The 22,570-nt window shown below is 35.2% G+C and overlaps 1 protein-coding gene and 1 pseudogene across 1 annotated transcript in view; both read left to right on the forward strand.

The window, feature by feature from the left end:
• FAM3B (FAM3 metabolism regulating signaling molecule B) overlaps positions 1–22,570 on the forward strand; it is an 86,481-nt gene that overhangs the window by 11,559 nt on the left and 52,352 nt on the right. Inside the window, exons 2-3 of the mRNA XM_044670313.1 lie at positions 327–494; positions 4,547–4,690. Of these exons, the coding sequence (XP_044526248.1) occupies positions 476–494; positions 4,547–4,690 (163 nt within the window). The 5' untranslated portion in view covers positions 327–475. The remainder of the gene's footprint in view (positions 1–326; positions 495–4,546; positions 4,691–22,570) is intronic.
• LOC123239163 lies at positions 19,330–21,048 on the forward strand (annotated as a pseudogene).

Here is a 22,570-nt window from a genome sequence, read left to right on the forward strand (position 1 = left end):
TGAAGCTGAAATGCCTTATCTGACCCTCAAGAAAACCGTAGGAGGGAATTCGCATGTACTACAAAAGTACTGTTAAGGCTTTCACAAATTCTAACGTGTTGTTTAAAAATAAGGTTCTAAAATTTTTTGGTTTCTCAGAAAGCAAATGAAATTCAACTAACACCATCTGGGAAAGCCAGTGGCGCCCATTCCGAAGTCCACCAACCGATCTTACATTTGTTCCCTTCCTATTTCCTCCTACCTTTACCTGCTCCCTCCAACTCAACTCTCCAAATCCGTAATAAGGGTGTGTCATGAGGTGTTCCCTTTCTTTCAACTCCGCCTAGGAAGGAACTGGAGTCCCGGAACATATCCGGGCGGTCTCTAGATAATGACGCAAGTGACAGCTCCAGCCACACCGTAACAACTGCAGCACCTGCAGCACCTGCAGCAGCGGCTACAAGAGGAAATCCTGGGGCTGATCTGGACCTAGAAGATGGGATCGTGGGTTTCTAGTGAGTTTGATTCTTCTCATAATTTTTTTCTCCCTCTCGACATTGCTTCCTCGCCTGCTAAACAGAAGAGGAAAAAAGAAAGGGAAAAGGAGAGAAAAGAGAAAGAAGAGCAAGAGAAGGTAAAGAGGGAGGGGCAGAGAGAAGCAAGCAGAGAGGGAGAAGGAAGAAAGGAAGATGGAGAAAGGGAGAGAAAAACAAGGGCTAGAGAAAAGGAGGAAGGAGAGGCGGCAGATGAATCAGAAGAGAGCTGGAGAAAGGGTGGATATTCTGGTTGGACTACTCTCAGCCTGAGGAGAAGTCTTCCCTCCTCCCCTTCCACTACCAAGCTCACTTCAGAAAAGGGAGGACTGTGGGTGGGAGTCAAGAATTGTGGTGTTTATGTTGCATGGTCTTGGGTTTTACACGTGGTTTGTATACCTTAGGAGAGGAGGAGGAATGGAGAAGCAGCAGGTGAAGATGTCAGAGTAGGTTAGTATTTTCCAAGTCTGACCAAGACAAAAATATTGTTTATGTATATACCCTCACAATCTGTCATCTCCTTCATTCCAAGATTTGAGTATTATCTCCCATCCCCAGCAGAAATAGGAGATAGGTCTATGAGAAGGGAAGAGAGTTTATGAAGGAAAATCAAACAACAGCAATTTTTTAGGAAGAATAACACTTTGCCTTAAAAATAGAAAGCTAGAAAGAAGACCAAAGCATTGATGAATTAGAAATAAACTCTTCTTTCTTCCTAATTCTTTTTGGTAATTTAATTGGGTAAAAGTAGCCAACTTAAAAGGATACAAGAAAGCCAGCAGAATTGGCATTGCAAGTGAATATAAAACATAAAGAATCCTCCAGAAAATCTGAGATTCAGTCATTGCAATATATTAACAATTGGTGGGAGCAATGTGAAAGTATCCTTTTCAAAAGGCAAAGAAAAAAGTGAGGTAAAGATGAATAAATAAGTGAAATATTTATTTAGGCTTCATGATAGACACTGATATCAGAAAAAACATCATAAGCCAGGTGACCTGGGTTCACACAATATCAGATCTCAAAGAGGCTTTCAAACATTTTATCTGTATCTGAGGGAATGTCTCATTAGAGATCTTCCAAGTCTTAAAAATAAATATTCATTTGATCTATTTTGGGAAGAGAAAAGTAAAGAAAGATTTACTCTCTAAAGTTTTGTTTTTCAGTTTCTCATCTATCCATTTTTCTTTCTATACAATAATATTTGGAATGTTTTTGTTGTACCCAAATTTTAATACCTAACCCAGGTTCATGACCGAAGGAAGAATCATACTGACAATGCAATATGCAAGAAGAGGCTCATTCTTTACTAGCAATAATAGCTAGGGTCTCTAGGCAGAGAGGCATGCCTGAACGACCCCTTGGAATTCTCAGCCAAGAGTTTATATAGAAATGTTTGGGGAAGGGGGTTGGTACATACATAATTATCAAGGTAGTGTCAGGGACAGGTGGTCAGGAAGCATCTGGGGAGGGGGGGGGTTTCAGGGTCAGGGGTCTGGAAGCATTTGGCAAACATACATTAAATAGGCAAATATTGTAAAGCAGGCAAACTTAGACAAACATTCAAGAAGGTTAATATTCATCAGATAAGATAGCTTCAGTTTTAGGTTTATGATAGGGGGAGATAAGGAAGACTGTGCTGGGAAACCTTGGGGGCTGGGGGTAGCTTGCCCAGGCCAGAAATAGTTCAGTAGACTGCCAGACTGATTTTTAAATCCAACATTTTGTTATATTTCCTTCCCCTTTTCAAGCATGAAGATTTCTTGGCTACTCAAAATATGAATCTAAAACACACGTTTTAGAATGTTAGATCTGGAAAGGACCTTTAGTCCAGTCTCTTCATTTTATAGATGAGAAAATTAGAACTTTGAAACACTAAATAACTTGTTTAATCTAAATGAAGAATCTGGAACTAGAATTGAGACCTTCTGACTTCCAGGAATCCGGTGATCTTTGCACGTGCACAGAAGAGGGGAAGAAAAAAGAGATTTAACCACTTTAGGATGGTGATGATGATAACAGCTTATTTTCTTTTCTTCCTGTTTCCTGACTTCAGACTTAATATTAGAGCTGAACTCAACACAATTCTGGAGGAAAAGTTTGAGCTGGACTTGCTGCTTTTTTAGAGTATTGAATATTGTATTATTTCAAATTCTAATAGACAAGCTGGTGGCCTATAAACTTTCAGTGTTCCCAAACATATATGATTTAAGGACAATTCTGATTGCTTCAGCCCTGCCCTGTCTAATCAGATGTAGAATGCTGTTGGACTTAGCCCCTATCAGACAGCTAGAAAAGACTGTTGGTTCAGAATGTACGAATTATAGGCTTTGCCTGATCTAACTATTCTTCTGCAGGCTTCAGATTGGAATTGAGATCCTACTCTGCTCCTGGGGTCTGAGTCATAATATTACTACTTACCGTTTACTAAATTACATGGCTCTGTCTCTCCAAGAATGCCACCCTTGTGCATGGGCCCCCTTAATTATTCCTCCCAGGCTCAGTCCTAGGAACATGCATATTTGGTGATATATATAAGCATATTTCCTGCTTATGGAAATGTAATTTTTGTAATCTTAACCACATTGGTTTTATTTGTACAAAAACCTTTTAATTTAATGTACTCAAATTATCCATCTTATATATCACAATGCTCTCTATCTCTTGTTTATTAATAAATTCCTCTCCTATCCATAAATCAGATAGATAATATTTTCCTGTCCTTTTTAAATTGTTGTTTTTTCTAGATAACATGTTGATGGAATTTTAATATTCATTTTCCGACATTTTGCAGTCCATGTCCTTTCTCTCCCACCCACTTCTTCCTCCTCCCCAAAGAAAGTAGATAAAATACTATAGCTTATACATATATATTATGTAGTACATATTTCCATACTCATTATGTTGTGAAAAAGGGCACATGTTGCTTACAATAGAGAAAAACGCATGTAGAAAATAAAGAATATATGCTTCCATCTGCATTTGGACTCTGTTCCTTCTGTGCCAATGGATTTTCTTTTTCATGCTGAGTCCCTTCAAGTTGTCCTGGACCCTTGCCTTGTTTATAAGTTAAGTAATTCCTAATCAATCATCATACACTATTGATGGTACTGTGTTCAACATTCTCTTGGTTCTGCTCATTTCATAGAAGTCTTTCCAGGTTTGGTTTTGTTTTTTGTGATCATCTTGTTTGTTATTCCCTATGGTACAATAGTTTTCCATCACAATCATATACCACAACTTGTTTAGCCATTTCTCAATTCTTGGTCACCACAGAAAGAGCTATTATAAATATTTTTGCAAAATAGGTCCTTTCCCCCTATCTTTTATCTCTTTGGGTATTGCCGAGTGATTCCAGATTGCTCTCCAAAATGGTTTTTACTAGTTCATAGCATCAACAACAGTGTATCACTGTCCCAATTTTTTCTCATTCTCTCTACTCTCTCCACCTTTTACCATTTTCCTTTTTTGTCTTGTTAGTCAGTCTGATAGGTGTGAAGTGGTACCTCAGAGTTATTTTCATTTGCATTTCAATAATTAATAGTAATTTGGAGTATTTTTTCATATGATTAAAGATAGTTTTAATTTTTTCATCTGAGAATTGCCTGTTTATATTCTTTGACCATTTGTCAGTTGGAGAATGCTTTAGAGACATCTCCTAATAAAGATTTTTTCCTCCAGTCTGTGATTTGACTTTTAATCCTCATTGCATTGATTTTTTTTGTGCAAAATCTTTTCTAATTTAATTTAATCAATTTACATTTTGTAATATTCAATATATCTTGTTTGGACATAAATTCTTCCCTTAACCATATTAATTTTCCTTGTTCTTTTAATTTGCTTATGATATATCCCTTTAAGAAATTTTTTAAGTATCATTTGAAATATCTTATCAATGAGAATTTATAATTTCTATAGTGGAGTAGGACAAAATTCTCCCCAGAAAACTCTAGGAAAGATGATATGTGTATTAATTACCTAACGAGTCTTGCTTGTCATGAATTTTATAGTAAAATCTTGTCGTTTGTCCTTAGATTACACGAAGGGACCACTCCTTATTTTTGCCTCTATTTGTGCTTGGTATTCTGGATACCTATTTGCAGAGTTTATACCTGATGAATCTCTAATTAATGCTGTCCATACTATGCAGAACATTGGAAAAAAACCTGCCATCAAAGGTAAGTAATGAAATATTTATTTCAATTGTAACCCAGTTTTCTGTTTTAAATATAGTATAAAGAGTGATGGTTGGATTTTCTTTTAAAGCAGTTGTGAAATTGTGAGAAGTAAAAATTCTGAGAGATTTGGTTCCGGATAAGGAAAATTGATTGATTAGGCTAGCAATATGTTTCCATTCAATACATTAATTGGTCCATTATCTCTCTCAGTGATGAAAGATAATTCAACCAGTCTTTAATCATTTAAATACAATTCTGAAACCTCATTTTTCAGGCCTCCCCAAGACTACCCAAGATATCTCTAATTCGTGGATACCTAATGAAGAGGTAGGCTAATATTTTCTAGGCCCTTTTTATATCCCCTCAGGATTATGGGGAGAAATTACTTGCCTGGTCACAGGACTCCAAAATCCTTGCTCTTCTATGTGAAGAAATCAGGTTGGATATGGTTAAGACTGACTTCCATTGTTCATCCTAATAGGGGCCTCAAAGACAAAACCATGTCACCCTTGGACATACTTGTTTGGAGCCAGATTTGTTTACCAAAAAAGATGAATCTTAAATCCTCAGGCTTAAGTTACCCTAATTTTAGAGAATGCTCTGGGACAAGGAATTTGAGGGCATTCCTATGATTGTTTAACAAAGGAATGAGGAAAAAGGTATGAAAACTCCAATGTTACAGAGCAATATTAGAAATCAAGGGGGCAGCTGGGTAGCTCAGTGGATTGAGAGCCAGGCCTAGAGATGGGACATCATAGGTTCAAATGTGGCCTCAGGCATTTCCCAGATGGGCTAGTCACTTAACCCCCAATGCCTAATCCTTATCACTCTTCTGCCTTGGAACCAATTCCAAGTTCCAAGATGGAAGGTAATGATTTAAAAAAAAAAAAGAAATCAAAATGATACAATACTGAGAATAAATCTTTTTCACTGCACATTTCAATTTCTTGGATTCATAGGGAATTCATCTATTTGTGCTTGAGAAAGATGAAAGAACTCAAACATACCCTTATGTAAAATGTTAATTTGTTGTTCTATTAGATGGCCTCAGTTCTTTTATAATGTGATCATGTCATCATTTCACTGCTATTCATAATTCTAGAATCTTCTTTTTATCATATACAGACAGCATATTCAGTCTGTAAGGCTATTAGACATTATGAGAAAGTTGGCCATTCTAACATCCTTGGTCACTGAGGAAGCCCCTGTTGATTTCTCTTTTGCTTCCTCTTGACTTCTGGTGAATCAGAAGATAAAGTTATTTGGTGGTGTGATCACTATAAAATATGATCGCATATATGTATTTTCATACATCTCCATCAGGCATATCTTTTCCTATTCAGCTAAATTTCTGAGTTTTTTCTTTCTGGGTACAGTGAAAAATAAATTTCATTTTCAATTTGTTTCTATTGCAACCATCTTTTTCCATCTCTTCACTGATGTTTTTTTAAAGAGATCCTAACCATTTTCCAGCCAGAACTTTAAAGATATTACACTGTATTTTAAGGATGATGAGTGATTTTCAAGAGTAATTTTGACTCTATATATTAAATTTTGACAAAGCACTTAACCTTCAGAGTCATGTGTGAATCTCCTATAAAACAAAAACAACCTTTTATTATTTTTTATCTGATTTTAACAAAGGTCCTTTTTTGTCAGTCTTATTAGTGGTCCCTTATTATGAATGCCTAATTAAATATTGCCTAGAGATGAGAAAACTTGGTAGAAATATGTAGAAATTCTTGTGCACTCTAAGATGTAATCATTTTAATACATCAGGATCATGAAAAATAATAGACAAGCAACTGATAGCCATTGCATGACGATGATGATAGCAGTGACATCTATGAAGTCATATTGCAAACTATTTTTTAAAATATATCTCTTTTAATTCAATTCACCAAGAATGGAGACAGAAGCAAGAAAAAATAGACTAATATTTTTCATTTCATTGCACCTATTATATTAGCTGACTTCTATTAGACCCTGGGGATATAAGGGCAAATTGAAGTAATCCTTCACTTCTAGTAACTCATATTTTCCTTTCTCTGAAATTGGTTATAGCAATGGGGTACTCAGATAAGTATAATGCCTGGCATATATTTAAGTGTTAGCAATTATCATATTTAATAATAAATATTAGCAATTATTATTATATTTATTATTTCTAAACTTCCAATGTCCTTAGGAGTATGTATGCTTATACAAAATGTTCAGAATAGCTCTATAACTAAGGAAAATATTATCTTCCATATTCATTAGAAAATTCAGATAATATTTAAATAATTCACCCAAAGTAGCTAGAGGGTTTCTTTTCTCCCATTTCAATTTGCCATTCATCAGAAAGAGTATTGTCTATTTGTCAGAAATAAACTAAGCACAAAAGCCAAATTTAAAATTAATACTGTTATAAATAGTAAAAAAATATCTCATCTTTAAAAAATGTAACTCAGTATTTTTACATTCAAGATGTAAGTTACTATCCCTTTAAGGTACTGCCCATAATCTTATTGAAAAGGCTTCTAGCTTATCTCCATTATAAAAAAAATGCTTGCTCTTGATTTAAGATATATATTACTTATTATTTTAAGAAAAGTTCCATTGATTCCTAGTAATTTTAATAGGAATGAATGTTTTATTTTCTCAAAAAGGTTTTCTGCATCTATCTATGTAATTATAATCATGTGGTTTTACATTAATATAGTCAATTATCCTTATAGTTTTCCCAATATTGAACTAGCTCTACATTCCAGGTATAAATTCCATCTGGTCACAGTTATGTTCTTTGTGATATATGCTATAGTCTCATTCAAAATTTTATTTAAATATTTTTGTATCAATATTCCTTAGAGAAATTGACCTATAATTTTTTTCTGTTCTTTTTTTTCTCTCTCTCTGGTTTAGCTATCAAAATTATATTTACATATAATGTCTTCATTAAGTATTTTTTAATTAGTTAAAATAGTAATGGGATTCTTTCTTAAATGCTTTGTAGAATTCGCTTGTAAATCTATTTTACCTGAGAAGTTTTTCTTAAGGAACTCACTTCTGACTTTGTTCAATTACTTTTTCTAAAACTTATTTAAGTATTTCATTTCTTCTGGGTACAGCTGAGTAGCTCAGTGGATTGAGAGTCAGGCCTAGAGACGGGAGGTCCTAGGTTCAAATCTGGCCTCAGACACTTCCCAGTTGTGTGACCCTAGGCAAGTCACTTGACCCCCATTACCTACCCTTACCACTCTTCTGCCTTGGAGCCAATACACAGTATTGACTCCAAGACAGAAGGTAAGGATTTAAAAAAAAAAAAATTTCGTTTCTTCTATTCAGGCAATTTATGTTTTTGTAATTATTCATCCAGTACATTTAAGTTGTCAGTCTTACTGGCATACATTGGAAAAAATGACTAATTGCATTAATTTTATCTTCATTGGTGATGCAATCACTTTTTGCATTTAGGATACTATTAATTTGGTCTTTCTGTTTTAAATCAAATTAATCAATGGCATATGTATTTTGTTATCTTATATTTCATAAAAACTGCTTCTAGTTTTAATTATTACTTATTTTTTTACTTTTTACCAATGTTACTAATCACTCATTTGATTTTCAGGATTTCCATTTTTGGTATTTATTTAGGAATTTTTAATTTGTTGTTTTCCCAGTTTTTTTTAGTTTCATGCCAAAGTAATTAGTCTTTGCTTTCCACCTTTTACTGATGTGTGAATTCAGACTTATAATTTCCCTACTTAGCACTACTTTGGCTCCATCCCACAAAAATCCTTGAGTTTTTTAATTTTACATTTTTTCCAGATTACATGTTTCAAGCAGGAAGAAAGCCTTTGTAGGCTAGAGGGAGTGGGGAAAAGCTTAGACTCTTTTAATCTTCAAAACCTTTGTTTACCTTCCTTACCTTTCCTTAGTTGCTAATTGATCCTAATAATGTAGATACAATTTTAATAATCATTTTCAGATATTTTGTGATCCATGTTCCCTCCTTTTCATCCTTCTCATCTTCTTAAAATGACAGATCATTTATGGGTTGTACATTTTGCAAAAGAAGGCACATATCATTTAACTAGAGGAAAATTCATGAAAGAAATGTGAAGAATGTTATGCTTCAATCTCCATTTTGATCTATCAGTTCCTTCTACAGAGATGGGTAGACTTATTTGTCATAAGTCCTTTAGAATTATCTTGGATATTTGATTTCTGATAAGTGTAGTCATTCACAGTTGACCATAGTACATTATTGCTGTTCCTATGTATAGCATTTTCCTGTTTCTGCTTACTTCATATAAGTCTTTCCAAGGTTTTTATTTGTCCTATTCATTATTTCTTATGCTACATATATATTATAAGTATTATGCTATATACATTATAAGCATACATCACAACTTGTTCATCCATGCCACAATTGATAGGTATCCATGCATTTCCAATTCTATACCACTACAAAAAAGAGTTCCTATAAATATAAACCTATTACAAATATATCCTATAAAAAGAGGTCCCTTTGCTCTATCTTTGATCTCTTAACTACTAGAATTATTGCTGGGTCAAAGAGTATGCATAGTTTTATGAGCCTTGGTCATAGTTCCAGTTTGCTTTTCAGAATGATGATATCAGTTCACAATCCCACCAACAATGTATTAGTATCCCAATTTTCCCACATGCTCTCCATCATTTATCATTTTCCTTTTTTGTCAAATTAGTGAGTCTGGTAGGAGCAAGGTGATACCTCAGAGATTTTTAAATTTACATTTCTCAATTAGTAGTGATTTGAAGCATTTTTTTCATATGACTAAAGAGACTTTTAGTTTCTTCATCTAAGAATTTCTTGTTCATAAACTAGCTTTTTTTCCTTATTGCTATTAATATGCTGTTCTAATTCCTTTGATTTATTCTTCTCTTATTGCTATAGCTGGCATTTCTAGTACAATATAAGATGGTAGTGGTGGTAATGGGCATCCTTGCTTCACTTCTCATCTTACTAGGAAGTCTTTTGCTTATCCCCGTTATAAAAAAGTAGTTACTGATGTTTTAGATATATATTTATTATTTTAAGGAATGTTCCATTTATTCCAATGTTCTCTGTTTTTTTTTGTTTGTTTGTTTTTGGTTTTTTTTTTAAAACCCTTACCTTCCGTCTTGGAGTCAATACTGTGTATTGGCTCCAAGGCAGAAGAGTGGTAAGGGTAGGCAATGAGGGTCTAGTGACTTGCCCAGGGTCACACAGTTGGGAAGTGTCTGAGGTCAGATTTGAACCTAGGATTTCCCATCTCTAGGCCTGGTTCTCAATCCACTGAGCTACCCAGCTGCCCCCCTCTGGTGTTTTTAATAGCAATGGGTATTATATTTTGGCAAAAAAATTTCTGCATCTATTGGGATAATCACTTAATTTCTGTTGATTTTATTGCTCATCCCACAAATATTGGTACTTTTCTCATTGCCATTCTCTTTAATGAAATTATTTATTGTTTCCATAACTTCTTTTATCTACTCATTCTTTAGGAATAGATTATTCTATTCTTCCTCAACTCTTTACTAAGTTAAAATTTTTTTGCATTTTGGTCTTTAAAGGTTGCATTTAATATTTCTTCTTTTCTGTATGTTTGTGAGGTTTTTATGCCCTAGTACATCATCAGTTTTGGTGACAATGTCATATGCATCTGTGAAAAAGGTATACTTGTTTCTATTCACATTCAATTTTCTCCAGAGGTCTATTACACCTAACTTTTCTGAAATTCTTTTCATCTCCTTAACTTTTTTCTTATTTATTTTATGGTTAGATTTATCTAGCTCTGAGAATGGGAAATTGAAGTCCCCCACTAGTGCAGTTTTGCTTCCTATTTCCTCCTGAAAGCCATTTAACCTTTCCTTTACAATTTTGGATGCTATACTGTTTGGTCTATATATGTTTAACATTGATATACATTTTAGCAAGATGTAGTTTCCCTGCTTATTCATTTTAATTACATTCATTTTTGATTTGCTTTGTCCAAGGTCATGATTGCTACTTCTGCTTTTTTTTTTTTTACTTCAACTGAATTATAATAGGTTCTTGCTCCAGCCCCTTATTTTAACTCAGTATATCTCTTTCTTTTTAAAGTATTTTTATTAAGAGTAAACAGGGGGAAAATAAGATGGAGAGAAACACAATTAGTAATCATAGATGTGAATGTGAATGGGATGAACTCATCCATAAAAGAGAAAAGAATTGCTATATTATTTTATATTTACACTGTATTAAAAACCAGAATCCTTGGGAGCAGCTGGGTAGCTCAGTTGATTGAGAGCCAGGCCTAGAGACGAGAGGTTCTAGGTTCTATTCTGGCCTCAGACATTTCCCAGCTCTGTGACCTTGGGCAAGTCACTAGACCCCCCCATTGCCAGCCCTTACCACTCTTCTGCCTTGGATCCAATACAAAGTATTGACTCCAAGATGGAAGGTAAGTGTGAAGATCTCTTTATCATCTCTGATAATCTGATGACAATTTAGTTGATAAGGAAACATGGACAGGACAAGGGAAATGTCTTTTACTTCATGCTTCCAGCTCTGGCTCCAGGAGCATGGAGTTTATTATATATATTTCAAGACTCATTTCACATAAAAGAACCCCCCCCCCGAAACTTTGCAGATGTGCAGAAGTTACAAATTATGTCACATCAAAACACAAAACATTGGCTTCAGAATAGACCAAGGCCAAGGCTGAATTTTGACTAGGTTCTTATCAGAAAGCCAAGTTGGGGAGTATCTTGGCCTTAGCTATAACAGGTAGCAGCATTCCTTGCTGTGTTAAAAGTGTTAACCCTTTAAATTCAGGTTTGATAGGAACATAAAGCTTTTCAATAAGGTCACAATACACCTCAACAAGAAATCACAAGGACCACAAAAGGGGTCAAAAGAGGAGTCCCAGATTCCCATCCATTCTCTTATTGGCTTCCCACAGGTAAGGGTTTTAAAAAAAATTTTTTAATAAAACCAGAATCTCACAATATGCTGTCTACAAGAAACACACTTAAAGCAGGGAGATATACAGAATAAAAATAAGGCACTGGAGCAGAATCTACTATACTCCAGCTAAAGTAAAAAAAAAAAGTATGGGTAACAATTATGATCTCAGACCAAGCAAAAGTAAAAATTAATCTAAAAAAAAGAAACAAGAAAGGAATAATGATAAGGACACCATAGACAAAGAAAAAATATTAATATTAAATGTAAATGCACTAGATGACATAGAATTCAGATTCCTAAAGGAAAAGTTACAAGAATTAGAGGAGGAAATAAAGAGTAAAACATTACTAGTGGTAGACTCAAATTTCTCCTCTCAGAAGTAAATAAACCCTCCTAAAAAAATAAACCAGAAAGAAATTAAGGAGATAAATATAACTTTTTATTATATTATTATAATAGACCTCTGGAAAAAACTTAATGGGAATAGAAAAGAATACACCTTTTTGCTCAGCAGCATATAACACCTTCACAAAAACTAACCATATAATAGGACTTTAAATACCTCATAACCAGATGTAGAAAAGCCAGAACTATTAAGTGCGTGCTTTTCAGACCATAATCCAATAAAAATACATTCAACAAAGGGCAACAGAAAGACTAAAAATTAATTGGAAACTAAATATTCTTATCCTAAAGAATTGAAAGTGGCAAAGAATAAATCATGAATCATAGAAAAAAATCAACAATTTCATTAAATAAAATGATAATGTAGAGACAATATACCAATGAACTAAAAAAACTAGAAAAAGAACAAATTAATAATCCACAGATAAACACAAAATTTGAAATCCTGAAAATCAAAGAAGAGATTAATAAATTTGAAAGTAATAAAACCATTGAATTGATAAATAAGATAAGCAGTTGGTTTTATGAAAATGTAAATAAAATAGATAAACCATTCGTTCAGTTGATTGAAAAAAGAAAGAAGAAAAACAAATTACTAGTATCAAAAATGAAAAAGTTGAAATAACTAATGAAGAAGAAATTAAAGCGATTATTAGAAGTTGCTTTGCCCAAGCATATGCCAGTAAATCTGACAATCTAAGTGAAATAAATGAATACTTATGAAAATATAAACTGCCCAGATTAAACAAAAAGGAAATAGTTAAACAATCCCATCTCAGAAAAAGAAACTGAACAAATCATTAAAGAATTCCCAAAGAAAAAGGTCCCAGAGCCAGATTGAATTCTACCAAACATTCAAAAAACAACTAACTCCAATACTATATAAATTATTTGGAAAAATAGAGGAAGAGGGAATCCTTCCAAACTCATTTTATGATACAAATATGATACTGATACCTAAACCAGGAGGAGCTAAGAGAAAGAAAACTACAGGTCAGTTTCCCTAGTGAATATTGATGCAAAAATTTTAAGTAAAATACTAGCAAGAAGATTATACATTATAGTCCAAGGGTCACATGCCATATTCAGGTGGGTTTTATACTGGGAATGTAAGCATAGTTCAGTATTAAGAAAACCATCAAGATAAGTGACTATATTAATAACAAAACCAACAAAAATAATTATTATTTGAATAGATACAGAAAAAAATTTGACAAATGGCAATACATATTCCTTATTAAAAAAAAAACATTAGGGCAGCTGGGTAGCTCAGTGGAGTGAGAGTCAGGCCTAGAGACAGGAGGTCCTAGGTTCAAACCCGGCCTCAGCCACTTCCCAGCTGTGTGATCCTGGGCAAGTCACTTGACCCCCATTGCCCACCCTTACCAATCTTCCACCTATGAGACAATACACTGAAGTACAAGGGTTTAAAAAATAAATAAATAAATAAATGCTTATTAAAAAAAATTAGAAAACATTGGAATAAATGGAGCTTTCCTTAAAGTCATAAATGTCATCAGCAAGCATTATCTATACTAGGGAAAAACATATCCTCCCAATAAAATCAACTATATGAACACAACTACAAAACATTCTTCACACAAATAAAGTCAGACCTAAACAACTGGAAAAACATTAATTGTTCATGGATAGGCCAAGCCAATATAACAAAAATGGCAATCCTTCTGAAATTGATTTGCCTATTCTGTGCATATCAATTAAACTACTCAAAAATTATTAATAACAAAATTCATCTGGAAGAACAAAAGGCCAAGAACATTGTTGTGTGGAGATGCAAAGCATGGAATCTCTGCAAAGGTACAAGGATAGACTCACCCAGAATTCCAGGGGACCTCCCTGGAGAACTTTGGGTGAAGGGCAGTTGAGAAGGGTTGGAGACAGTTAATTTGTGGGAGTGGATGTGAGCAGACACTCTGCTTGCTACTCCTGACTTGGGGTTTCTCCTGAGGTGGCCATTGTAGCATAAGCTAGTAGTTTCTACTCATAGGGTTAGCCTGTTGTTATTATTATTCTTCATTAATATAATTATATAATTACTTAGTGATTAGAGAGTAAGATATTTATCAATAGCAAGAGAGCCAGTTTCAGTTAAGTGCTTCATCCCCTCTTGAGAAGAGGGGGAAGGGCAGCATCTACTTAGCAGTTCAGGGTTTCCTCTCATTATCCTAAAACCCTCATTTACCCTTTTTAGTTTTCCTTGTTATTACTTAATATAACCTTTATCTTCAAATCTGTGCCTGATAATTATTTGGGAAAGATACTCACAACTCAGTCTGAACATCTAGTTTGAATCCTGTTGGCTGCCAGTTTAAGAAGATCTTCTCTGTCCTCAACAGTTAGATAGCTAGCTGCTATATCTCCTCTAACTGACCTGAGAGGAATATAAATTAAAGAAAAGGAACATTATTGGGGTTTCAGCCATAACAGAAACTTACCAGAAGAATCTTATTCCTGTCTTCATTATCAACTGAAGCAGAAGCAGTTAGAGGGGGAGGGGTTTGAGACCCAGGAGTGTTTAGCCCCCTCTTTTCCTCAACTGAAGCCTGTCAATCTCTGGCTCTTGACCTAAAGCTTTATTTGGCCCTGACACATTTATCTGCTTCTCCAAACTATCTGTTATTATCATCATAACAACATCAAGGTATTAATGAAAAAAAATGTGAAGTTCCAGATTTCAAAGTATACTATAAAGCATTAATCATCAAAATAATCTGGTACTGGCTAAGAAATATAGCAATGGATAGATGGAATAGATTAGATAATCAACACAGAGTAGTTAATGTCCACAGCAACTTTGTGCTCAGTAAATCCAAAGATCCAAGGTTTTGGAAAAAGAATTCACTATTTGACAAAAATCTCATTATTTTGCGAGGAAAAACTAGAAAACAGTATGGTAGAAACTAGTCATAGACCAACATCTCACACCAAAAATCAAGATAAACTTATGAATAAAGGATGAATTTATGTCATAGAGAACATTATGAAAAATGGAATGTTTGTACAAATAACCAATGCAGCCAAGATCAGAAGTGAAACAAATATGGGGGGGGAAGGGGGATTATACCAAATGTCTCTGACAAAAGCCTTATGTCTCAAATATACAGAGTCAAATTTATAAGAATACAAAGCATTCTCCACGAAAGATCTTCTAAGGATATGAATAAGCACTTGTAAAAGGAAGGAATTAAAATTATAGTCATATGAAAAATGCTCTAAATCATTATTGAATTAACAAGTGTAAATTAAACAACTCAGATACTATCTCATACTTATTAGATTGGCTAAAAAGAAATATAATAAATGTTGGAGGAGATGCAGGAAAATTAGAATATTAATACACTGTCAGTGGAACTGTGAACTGGTATAACCAATGTTGTTGTTTTAGAGAACACATGGAAGAGAACATGTAACAAAAAAAAAGTTTTTAAAAGAAAAATATTTTTTAAAATAAATTATGTTTCTTGTAAATAATATGTTGTTGGGTTCTGGTTTATATTCTATCTTACCATCCTAGCTGGCTTGCCAACTGAAATATTGGTGGGTTTAGGGGATGTGTTAGATGTTTCATTAGGGCCAGTAAGAGAAGATTAACTTTTTGGGAAGGCCACCCAAGCCCAGTGCACACAGAGCCAGACACTGAGATGACACACACAGACCACTGTTGTTTTAATTAACAAGGAAAAGGTTAGAAGGAATTTGGATAAACTTACTCTAATGTGAACTCCCTATACCTCCCCAGATCTAACTGTCTCTTCACAAAGATTTCTTCTGAGTGATTTTCCTACTCAACTCCTCTCCTCACTATCTGAAACCAAATTCCTATACTTGTCTAAGCTAACATTAAACCCACCTTTGATGGTTTTAAGGAAAGGGTCTGTGTGTAATTCTTATAGGGCCCAAAGATGGACCAAGATCCAAAGGATCTAGGCCAGGTCTCACAATCTGATGTCAGATGTTTCAGATCACCATAGGAACTCAGCAGATATCAAATACAGCCACAGGAAATCAGGATAATGGAGCAGCAGGTAGGATGTAAAGATAAGGTAGTAAAATGCCACAGGGAAATAGCCAGTCTCCTCAGGTCAAACCCTCAGAGAGAAAAGCCACAGCCCAAGGCCCAACTGTCTCTAAGCAAGAGCTCCCTCCACAGGATTCCAGAATCCTGCACTCTGCTGCCCTCTGCAAATTTACACACCTTAACTTTTCCTATAATACATCCCCTTCAGTTTTATGGGTGAATTTATCCCATTCCCATTTATAATTATCATTGCTAACTATACGTTTTCCCTCCATCTTATTTTCTCTAGGTTTTCTTTTTTCCCTCTCAGAAATGCTCTAAAGTATTTAAAGTATCCTCTATTTTATTAAATATCCATTTTTCCCCCTTTAAGATTATATTCACTTTTATTGGGTAGATTATTCTACCCAATTTATTGGTCAGTTTGGGGAAATAGTTTCATTTTTAATTGCATTTTAGTTTTTGCTTTAGTTTAAATGATATTTTTTCATTGTGGACTTCAATGATCTTTGAAATGCTTGACTTCTTCACACAAACAACCTCTACAATATTTCAGTCATTTAAATATGCTCATCAAGAGCCACAATTTTTGCATCTTTCCTTGGAGTAATATCCATTCTTTAAAACCACAGAGTTACATAAAAGAAATTCCTGAGTGAAATTTGGGCTCATTTCATCAAAACCATATGTTCTCTGTTGGTCTGCTATCAGAAGAAGCACAAATTAAGGCTATTGCTATCACAAAATTAAGCTACATCAAAACCATTGCTTCCTCAATAACTTACAAACCATTGTAATTACTCCTTTATTTGCTGTCACATTCCCCAAAAAACTACATGCATCTCTCCATTGCCTTTTGAGTGGTCTTCAATTTCAGTTCTTCAGAACTTATAGTTTGGCACAACTGATAGCCATACGACATCACCAGAAAAAAAATTGGACTAAAATAATGGACTTCTGTTACTAAAAGAAGCTTTAAAAAAACATTCTAATTCCCAAAAGGAATCCTGTTATCACCCTGATTACATTTAATTGTCTCTTTGTTGTACCTACCAGGGTTCTTGATGGACAAGATCTACTAGGATTCATTCCATTATATTCTATAGTCTAAACCAGTGATGGACAAACTTTTTAAAGAGGGGGCCAAAGGAAAGGAAATGCTCATCTGTCAGTCTGTGTCTAAGGCAACTCTTTCGAAGTTTCATTGTATTGTATCCTACTCATTGTATTCATCAGATTAGGAATAATGTTGCATGGCCAGATAGAACATTTCAGGGGCCCGCCCCCCCCCCCCATCTGGCCCTGGCCGTAGTTTGCCCATCACTGGTCTAAACAACAGAAATTCACTTGGTTTCTCCTATGCAGGTAGTGAGTTCAATAGCTTTTAAGTAACTCTTGGTTTCATTTAGGACACTATAGTGTCTTGGTGCTCTAAGCACAATGTTATCCATAAATAGGACCATATAGAGATCCTGTTTCCCTATGTAAGTTCTTCAAACTTGAATTCCATGCAGTATTTCCTTCATCAGAATGACCAAAATGACACACATATGTTTTTATGTTTTATATTCCACTCAGTGTTCATGTTCAGTGGCACTGAACAAGGTTATCTTTATTATATCTTTCAAAGAATCTTATATAACCATGAAATGGGAAGCACTCAGTTGAAAGAAGGCCTTTTATGTGACATTGTGTTTTACTGAATAAAAAAAAATTAATGGTCAACAAGCAGTACAATGGAACATTGTATTCTCCACATCTTGTACTGTTATATGATGATTGAGATTTTGTCAATTTTGGAATATCTTTTGTAAAAACTTTCCCCTCTACTACCAAGAAAACCATAAATACATATGTTGATTTTTCTCAAAGTAGTAGGGATGCTGCCTGATAGTTTTTAATTTTTTAACCCCATTTTTGGTAATGGTTTAAACCTTATGGTTTAAGACTATTTCAGTGCCTATTTCCTTCCTTCAGATAACTTTAAAATCAATACCTCAGTGCATTCACAATTGTAATACTTTTAGATTGGGTCATTTCTGTGAATAATTGGCCTTCTCCAACTGCTCTTCTCTTTAAAAAAAATATTTTTTAATTATTATAAACTTGACAAATGTGAATAATTTATTTGAAAAGAATATGAAAAGTGGATGGTCTATTCATCCTTATTTTGGGATTTTTCAGCATATGATGAGTTTAATATGATAATTCTGAGAATGTCCTGCCTGTCTGTGTCTTTTCTGAACTTTTTGCTATTAAAAGTGTATTTTTCAAACATATCATTTATTTCTCTTCCTTCTCCTTTTTTCTTTCTTTCCTTCTCTTCCTCCTTTTTTCTTTTTCTCTTGTTCTTTACACTCCATCCTAATAACTCAAATATTCTTTTTGCTAATTGAAAAAACTCAAAATTTAGAATTTGAATATCACTGAAATAGGGTGTCATTTGTAACAAAGCATTTTGTATTTCTTTAGTCTTTGAAACAATATTAATAGTAGTCATTCATTTCATAAACTTCCTGGTAGATGAAAATGTCACTGAGTATTTAGTGACAGAAATTGAATAGGAAAGCTTTATGTATTGTTTTTCAGGTTCAAAGGTGAATGACAAGTGACAGATATCAGTGTGGATAAGTGTGGATAAAGTAACTAATGTATGACCATCAAGTCTTTTTCACAATGCTAGTCATAAAGTTTGCTTTGAATTTGTCTTAATTTTTGTAATCTCACAAAGGTTCATGCAGATTTTTTTTAAGTACAGAGTTCCCTAAGGAAATTTCATATTTGGAAGCAGATATTAAATCTGGGCACCTTTTAAATAGTTTACATACTACCAGGAAGAGAAAGAAAGCTCCTCTATAATATCTCCAAGTGGGGATCTAGCCTTGCCTAAAAATTTCCAGGGATAGAGGACTCATTATTTCATAAGGTATCTGACTTACTGAAATGTTCCTTTGTTGTTGCCCTGTAGGGGTTAAGTGACTTGCCCTGGGTCACACAGCTAGAAAGTGTCTGAGCCAGATTTGAACCTAGGATCTCCCATCTCTAGGCTTGGCTATCAATCAACTGAGCCACCCAGGTGCCCCCTTGAGCTTTATTTTTACATCACATTTTTTTCTGAATACACTTCTGCTCTCTTCTTTACTCACCCTTCATAATAAAGATTTTAAAATAAAGAAAAAGTCAGTTTAGTCAAACCATATCAACCACATCGGACAGGTTATGATATATTCTATACCCTTGATGGCGAGCCTATGGCATGAGCACCAGGAATGTATGTATAAGCCTCTCTGTGGGCATCATGCCAAGGACCCAGTGTCCCAAGGACCCAATGTGCCCATCCCTGAAGCACAGTTTGCTAGAGTTCCTAACTAGAAAGCCAGAGGGAGGCACAGCTGGTCTATTCCCCTCCACTTCTCCCCAGTAGGAGTTAGTAAGCAGGTCTCTTCAAGACATAATCCCTAGCTAGACCAGATTGTCCCACCCCATTCAGAATACAATGGTCTATTAATTACCTTTGGCCTGAGTGAAAGAGAAACAGCTTATGTCATTACTAACGGAAGCAACCAGTCAGTGGCTTCCTCTTTTGTCATCTTCAGAGGTTGTGACCTCTCTAGGAGTTGCTGGGGTCACCATGCAATGCTAACGTCCAAAAGCAGATCAAACACTTGATGGTTTTCATTGAACAGGAAGCAAATGAGAAGGCTGGAGAAATAGATTCAAAGGCAGAAGGAGAATTCAACATTGAGAAAGATCATCTTATACAAACACAGAGACTGAAGATAATGGAGTATTTTGAGAAGGAGGAGAAACACATTGAGCAGCAGAAGAAAAATCAGATGTCCAACTTGATGAATCAGGCAAGATTGAGAGTCTTCCAAGCCAGGGATGGCCTTATCTCAGACTTAATAAAGGAAGCAAAGGAGAAACTCACCAGTATTGTGAAAGATACACCCAAGTACCCGGTGCTTTTGTATGGTCTTGTCCTTCAGGGTTTATACTAATAACTGGGGTCCCTGTAAGAAAGATGATCACACTCAGGTCATGGCTGCAGTACAAATGCAATCCCTTTGTACAAGTAGCCTGTTGACTTAGAAAAAACACAGAACTATCAAATAGTCAGAAAAGCCACTCTTTAATTAAGGAAAACGGGAACAGGGCTGATTAGGCCTCCACTCAGAGCTGCGCACACACCCTATGCAGAGTCGGAGGATTGAACTCTACTTGCTCTCGTTCCTGATTCCCTGGGAGTGCTACCATGCTAGATGACGACTCCTAGGAACAAAAGAAATTGGGGAACTTATATACCATTTGGGAAGATGGGGGGGGGGGGGGAAGATGATTGACATTATCACATTGACTGGATACAAATCAATCTTGGGAAAGGAATCATAGCTAGAGGCTAGGGTGTAAGGGACCCTGCTACTTACAATGGATACTAAAGGATGATCCCTGCCCAGTTGGGAAAGGGTCTCTTGATACTTTGGGGAAGATTACCTAAGACAAAAGGATATTTAGCATTTACCCTAGGGCCCATTATTTAGTCTACATCTGCTAGTCTGAGATTCTCTTCTGGGTGGAACAGGGAACAGGGAACAAGCACGAGCTTTGGGGGTCTCCAACTTAAAAGCTCTTCCTAAAACTTGGAGTTCATCAGATCCCACCAGGCCACAAGTCTGGAGTTTTTAGATTCCATGTCAACAAGCCAAAAGAGATCTTAATGTTCAAGTTGATTAGAAAACATTCCTGCCAGTAGAGATAACTGAAGGTAATGAGATCTCTAATGGAAACTGTAAAATAAAAGTTTCTAATACTCTAGAAAGTAGATTGGATCTTATGGCCCAACAAATGATACCAGAAATTCGTATGGCCTTATTTGGGACTAATACCAACAAGAAATTTTTTTGGACTAGGCCTCTGATAAGGTTGTTCCATTCCATCTGTTGTATCAATGAGCTATAAAAGTGTCTAAAATTTAAAAAAAAATTATGAATGTTTCTCCTTTTTCATGCTCTGACACCATCCCATGTTCTTCAGTGAAATAACTTTTGTGTAGAATGCCATCAGTCTAAGTGTTAACTTAGGGACTTAACTGTCAAGAAATAACTTCATTCATCCAGATGTTCTGATCTCCTCTTTGTTCTAAGGATAAGGGAATACATATCAGTTGCAAGATTTTCAATGAGAATCCTACTTCTGTGATCTGCCTTAGAATGGAGTAAGCTGTGTGAGGTATATGACAGCCTCTTTGAAGTTGATTTCTATAGGTTACTCTAAGGAGCACACATTCATGCTGTTATGGGATTACAACTGGGTGTTGTGGAGAATAATGGTGAACCCCTGGATTCAGGAAGGATACCTTTTGCAAGAATGCAAGACTCTGAAACTTAGCTTAAAAGTAAAAAGAAAAATTTATTAGTAATATAGGATTAGTGACAAGCAAGAGGGCAGGAGTGGAACAACCCTGGGGGTTGTTCCCAGAATGCCTTGGTTCAGGGGTTTTTATACCCTTTACAATAGTGAGTACTTGATATTATTTCATGTGATATTATGTGACTCTACAGTGGTAAGCCCTTAGGTATTTGGAGGGGTGTGGGGTCTGCCTGGAGACCCTCATTATTTGGGGAATAGATAGATAGATGCCTGAGTTACAGCCTGATGATATTACGGTGTAGCCTGGAGGTGTATCTCTTTGTCCATCTCAACCTAAAGGACATCCAAGGATGATAGTAATCTCAGGGTCTTATAGTAGCTATCAGATGTTCTTGGCTTAGGAGTCACAAGGACAGAAAGGAGCAAGGGAATTTCCCTGTTTACAGTTTGCCTGAGTTAAGGGGTACAATGTCCATGGCATCTCCCTATCACACCCATGCCAATGCCAACATTAAAAATATTATTACTCTTGTTAACTCTTTGAGCTTAGAGTCTTTCCTCAGTTATGCCTGTGATTCAAAAACCCAAGCTATGTGAATATGCTTTATTAAAGTAAAAAATCTGTGGATAGGGGGCAGCTGGGTAGCTCAGTGGATTGAGAGTCAGACCTAGAGACTGGAGGTCCTAGGTTCAAATTTGACCTCAGACACTTCCTAGCTGTGTGACCCTGAGCAAGTCACTTAACCCCCATTGAGTAGCCCTTACCACTCTTCTGCCTTGGAGCCAATACACAGTATTGATTCCAAGACAGAAGGTAAGGGTTTTAAAAAAAAAATATGTGGATAAAAAAAAACCAAAGAAGTCGCAACCAGTGTCTTTTTCTATACAAAGTATTTTGGGGAATTTTGGAATGTGTCTTTTGAGTTTATACCTTAAAAATGTTCAAAATTGTAGTCTAGTGATTTAGGAAAAAGTTTTATGAATGGATACTAGGCTAATAGCCTCTTCAGCTCCCTTCCCCAGTTTCTTTCACAAGCAACCTTTGCCTGCTTTAATTTGCATTCTTCTTCCCCTCACTTCTTACTAACTCAGCCTGTTCAATTTGCATTCA

The sequence above is a fragment of the Gracilinanus agilis genome, chromosome 3 (assembly GCF_016433145.1).
Source record: "Gracilinanus agilis isolate LMUSP501 chromosome 3, AgileGrace, whole genome shotgun sequence".
Taxonomy (NCBI): domain Eukaryota; kingdom Metazoa; phylum Chordata; class Mammalia; order Didelphimorphia; family Didelphidae; genus Gracilinanus; species Gracilinanus agilis.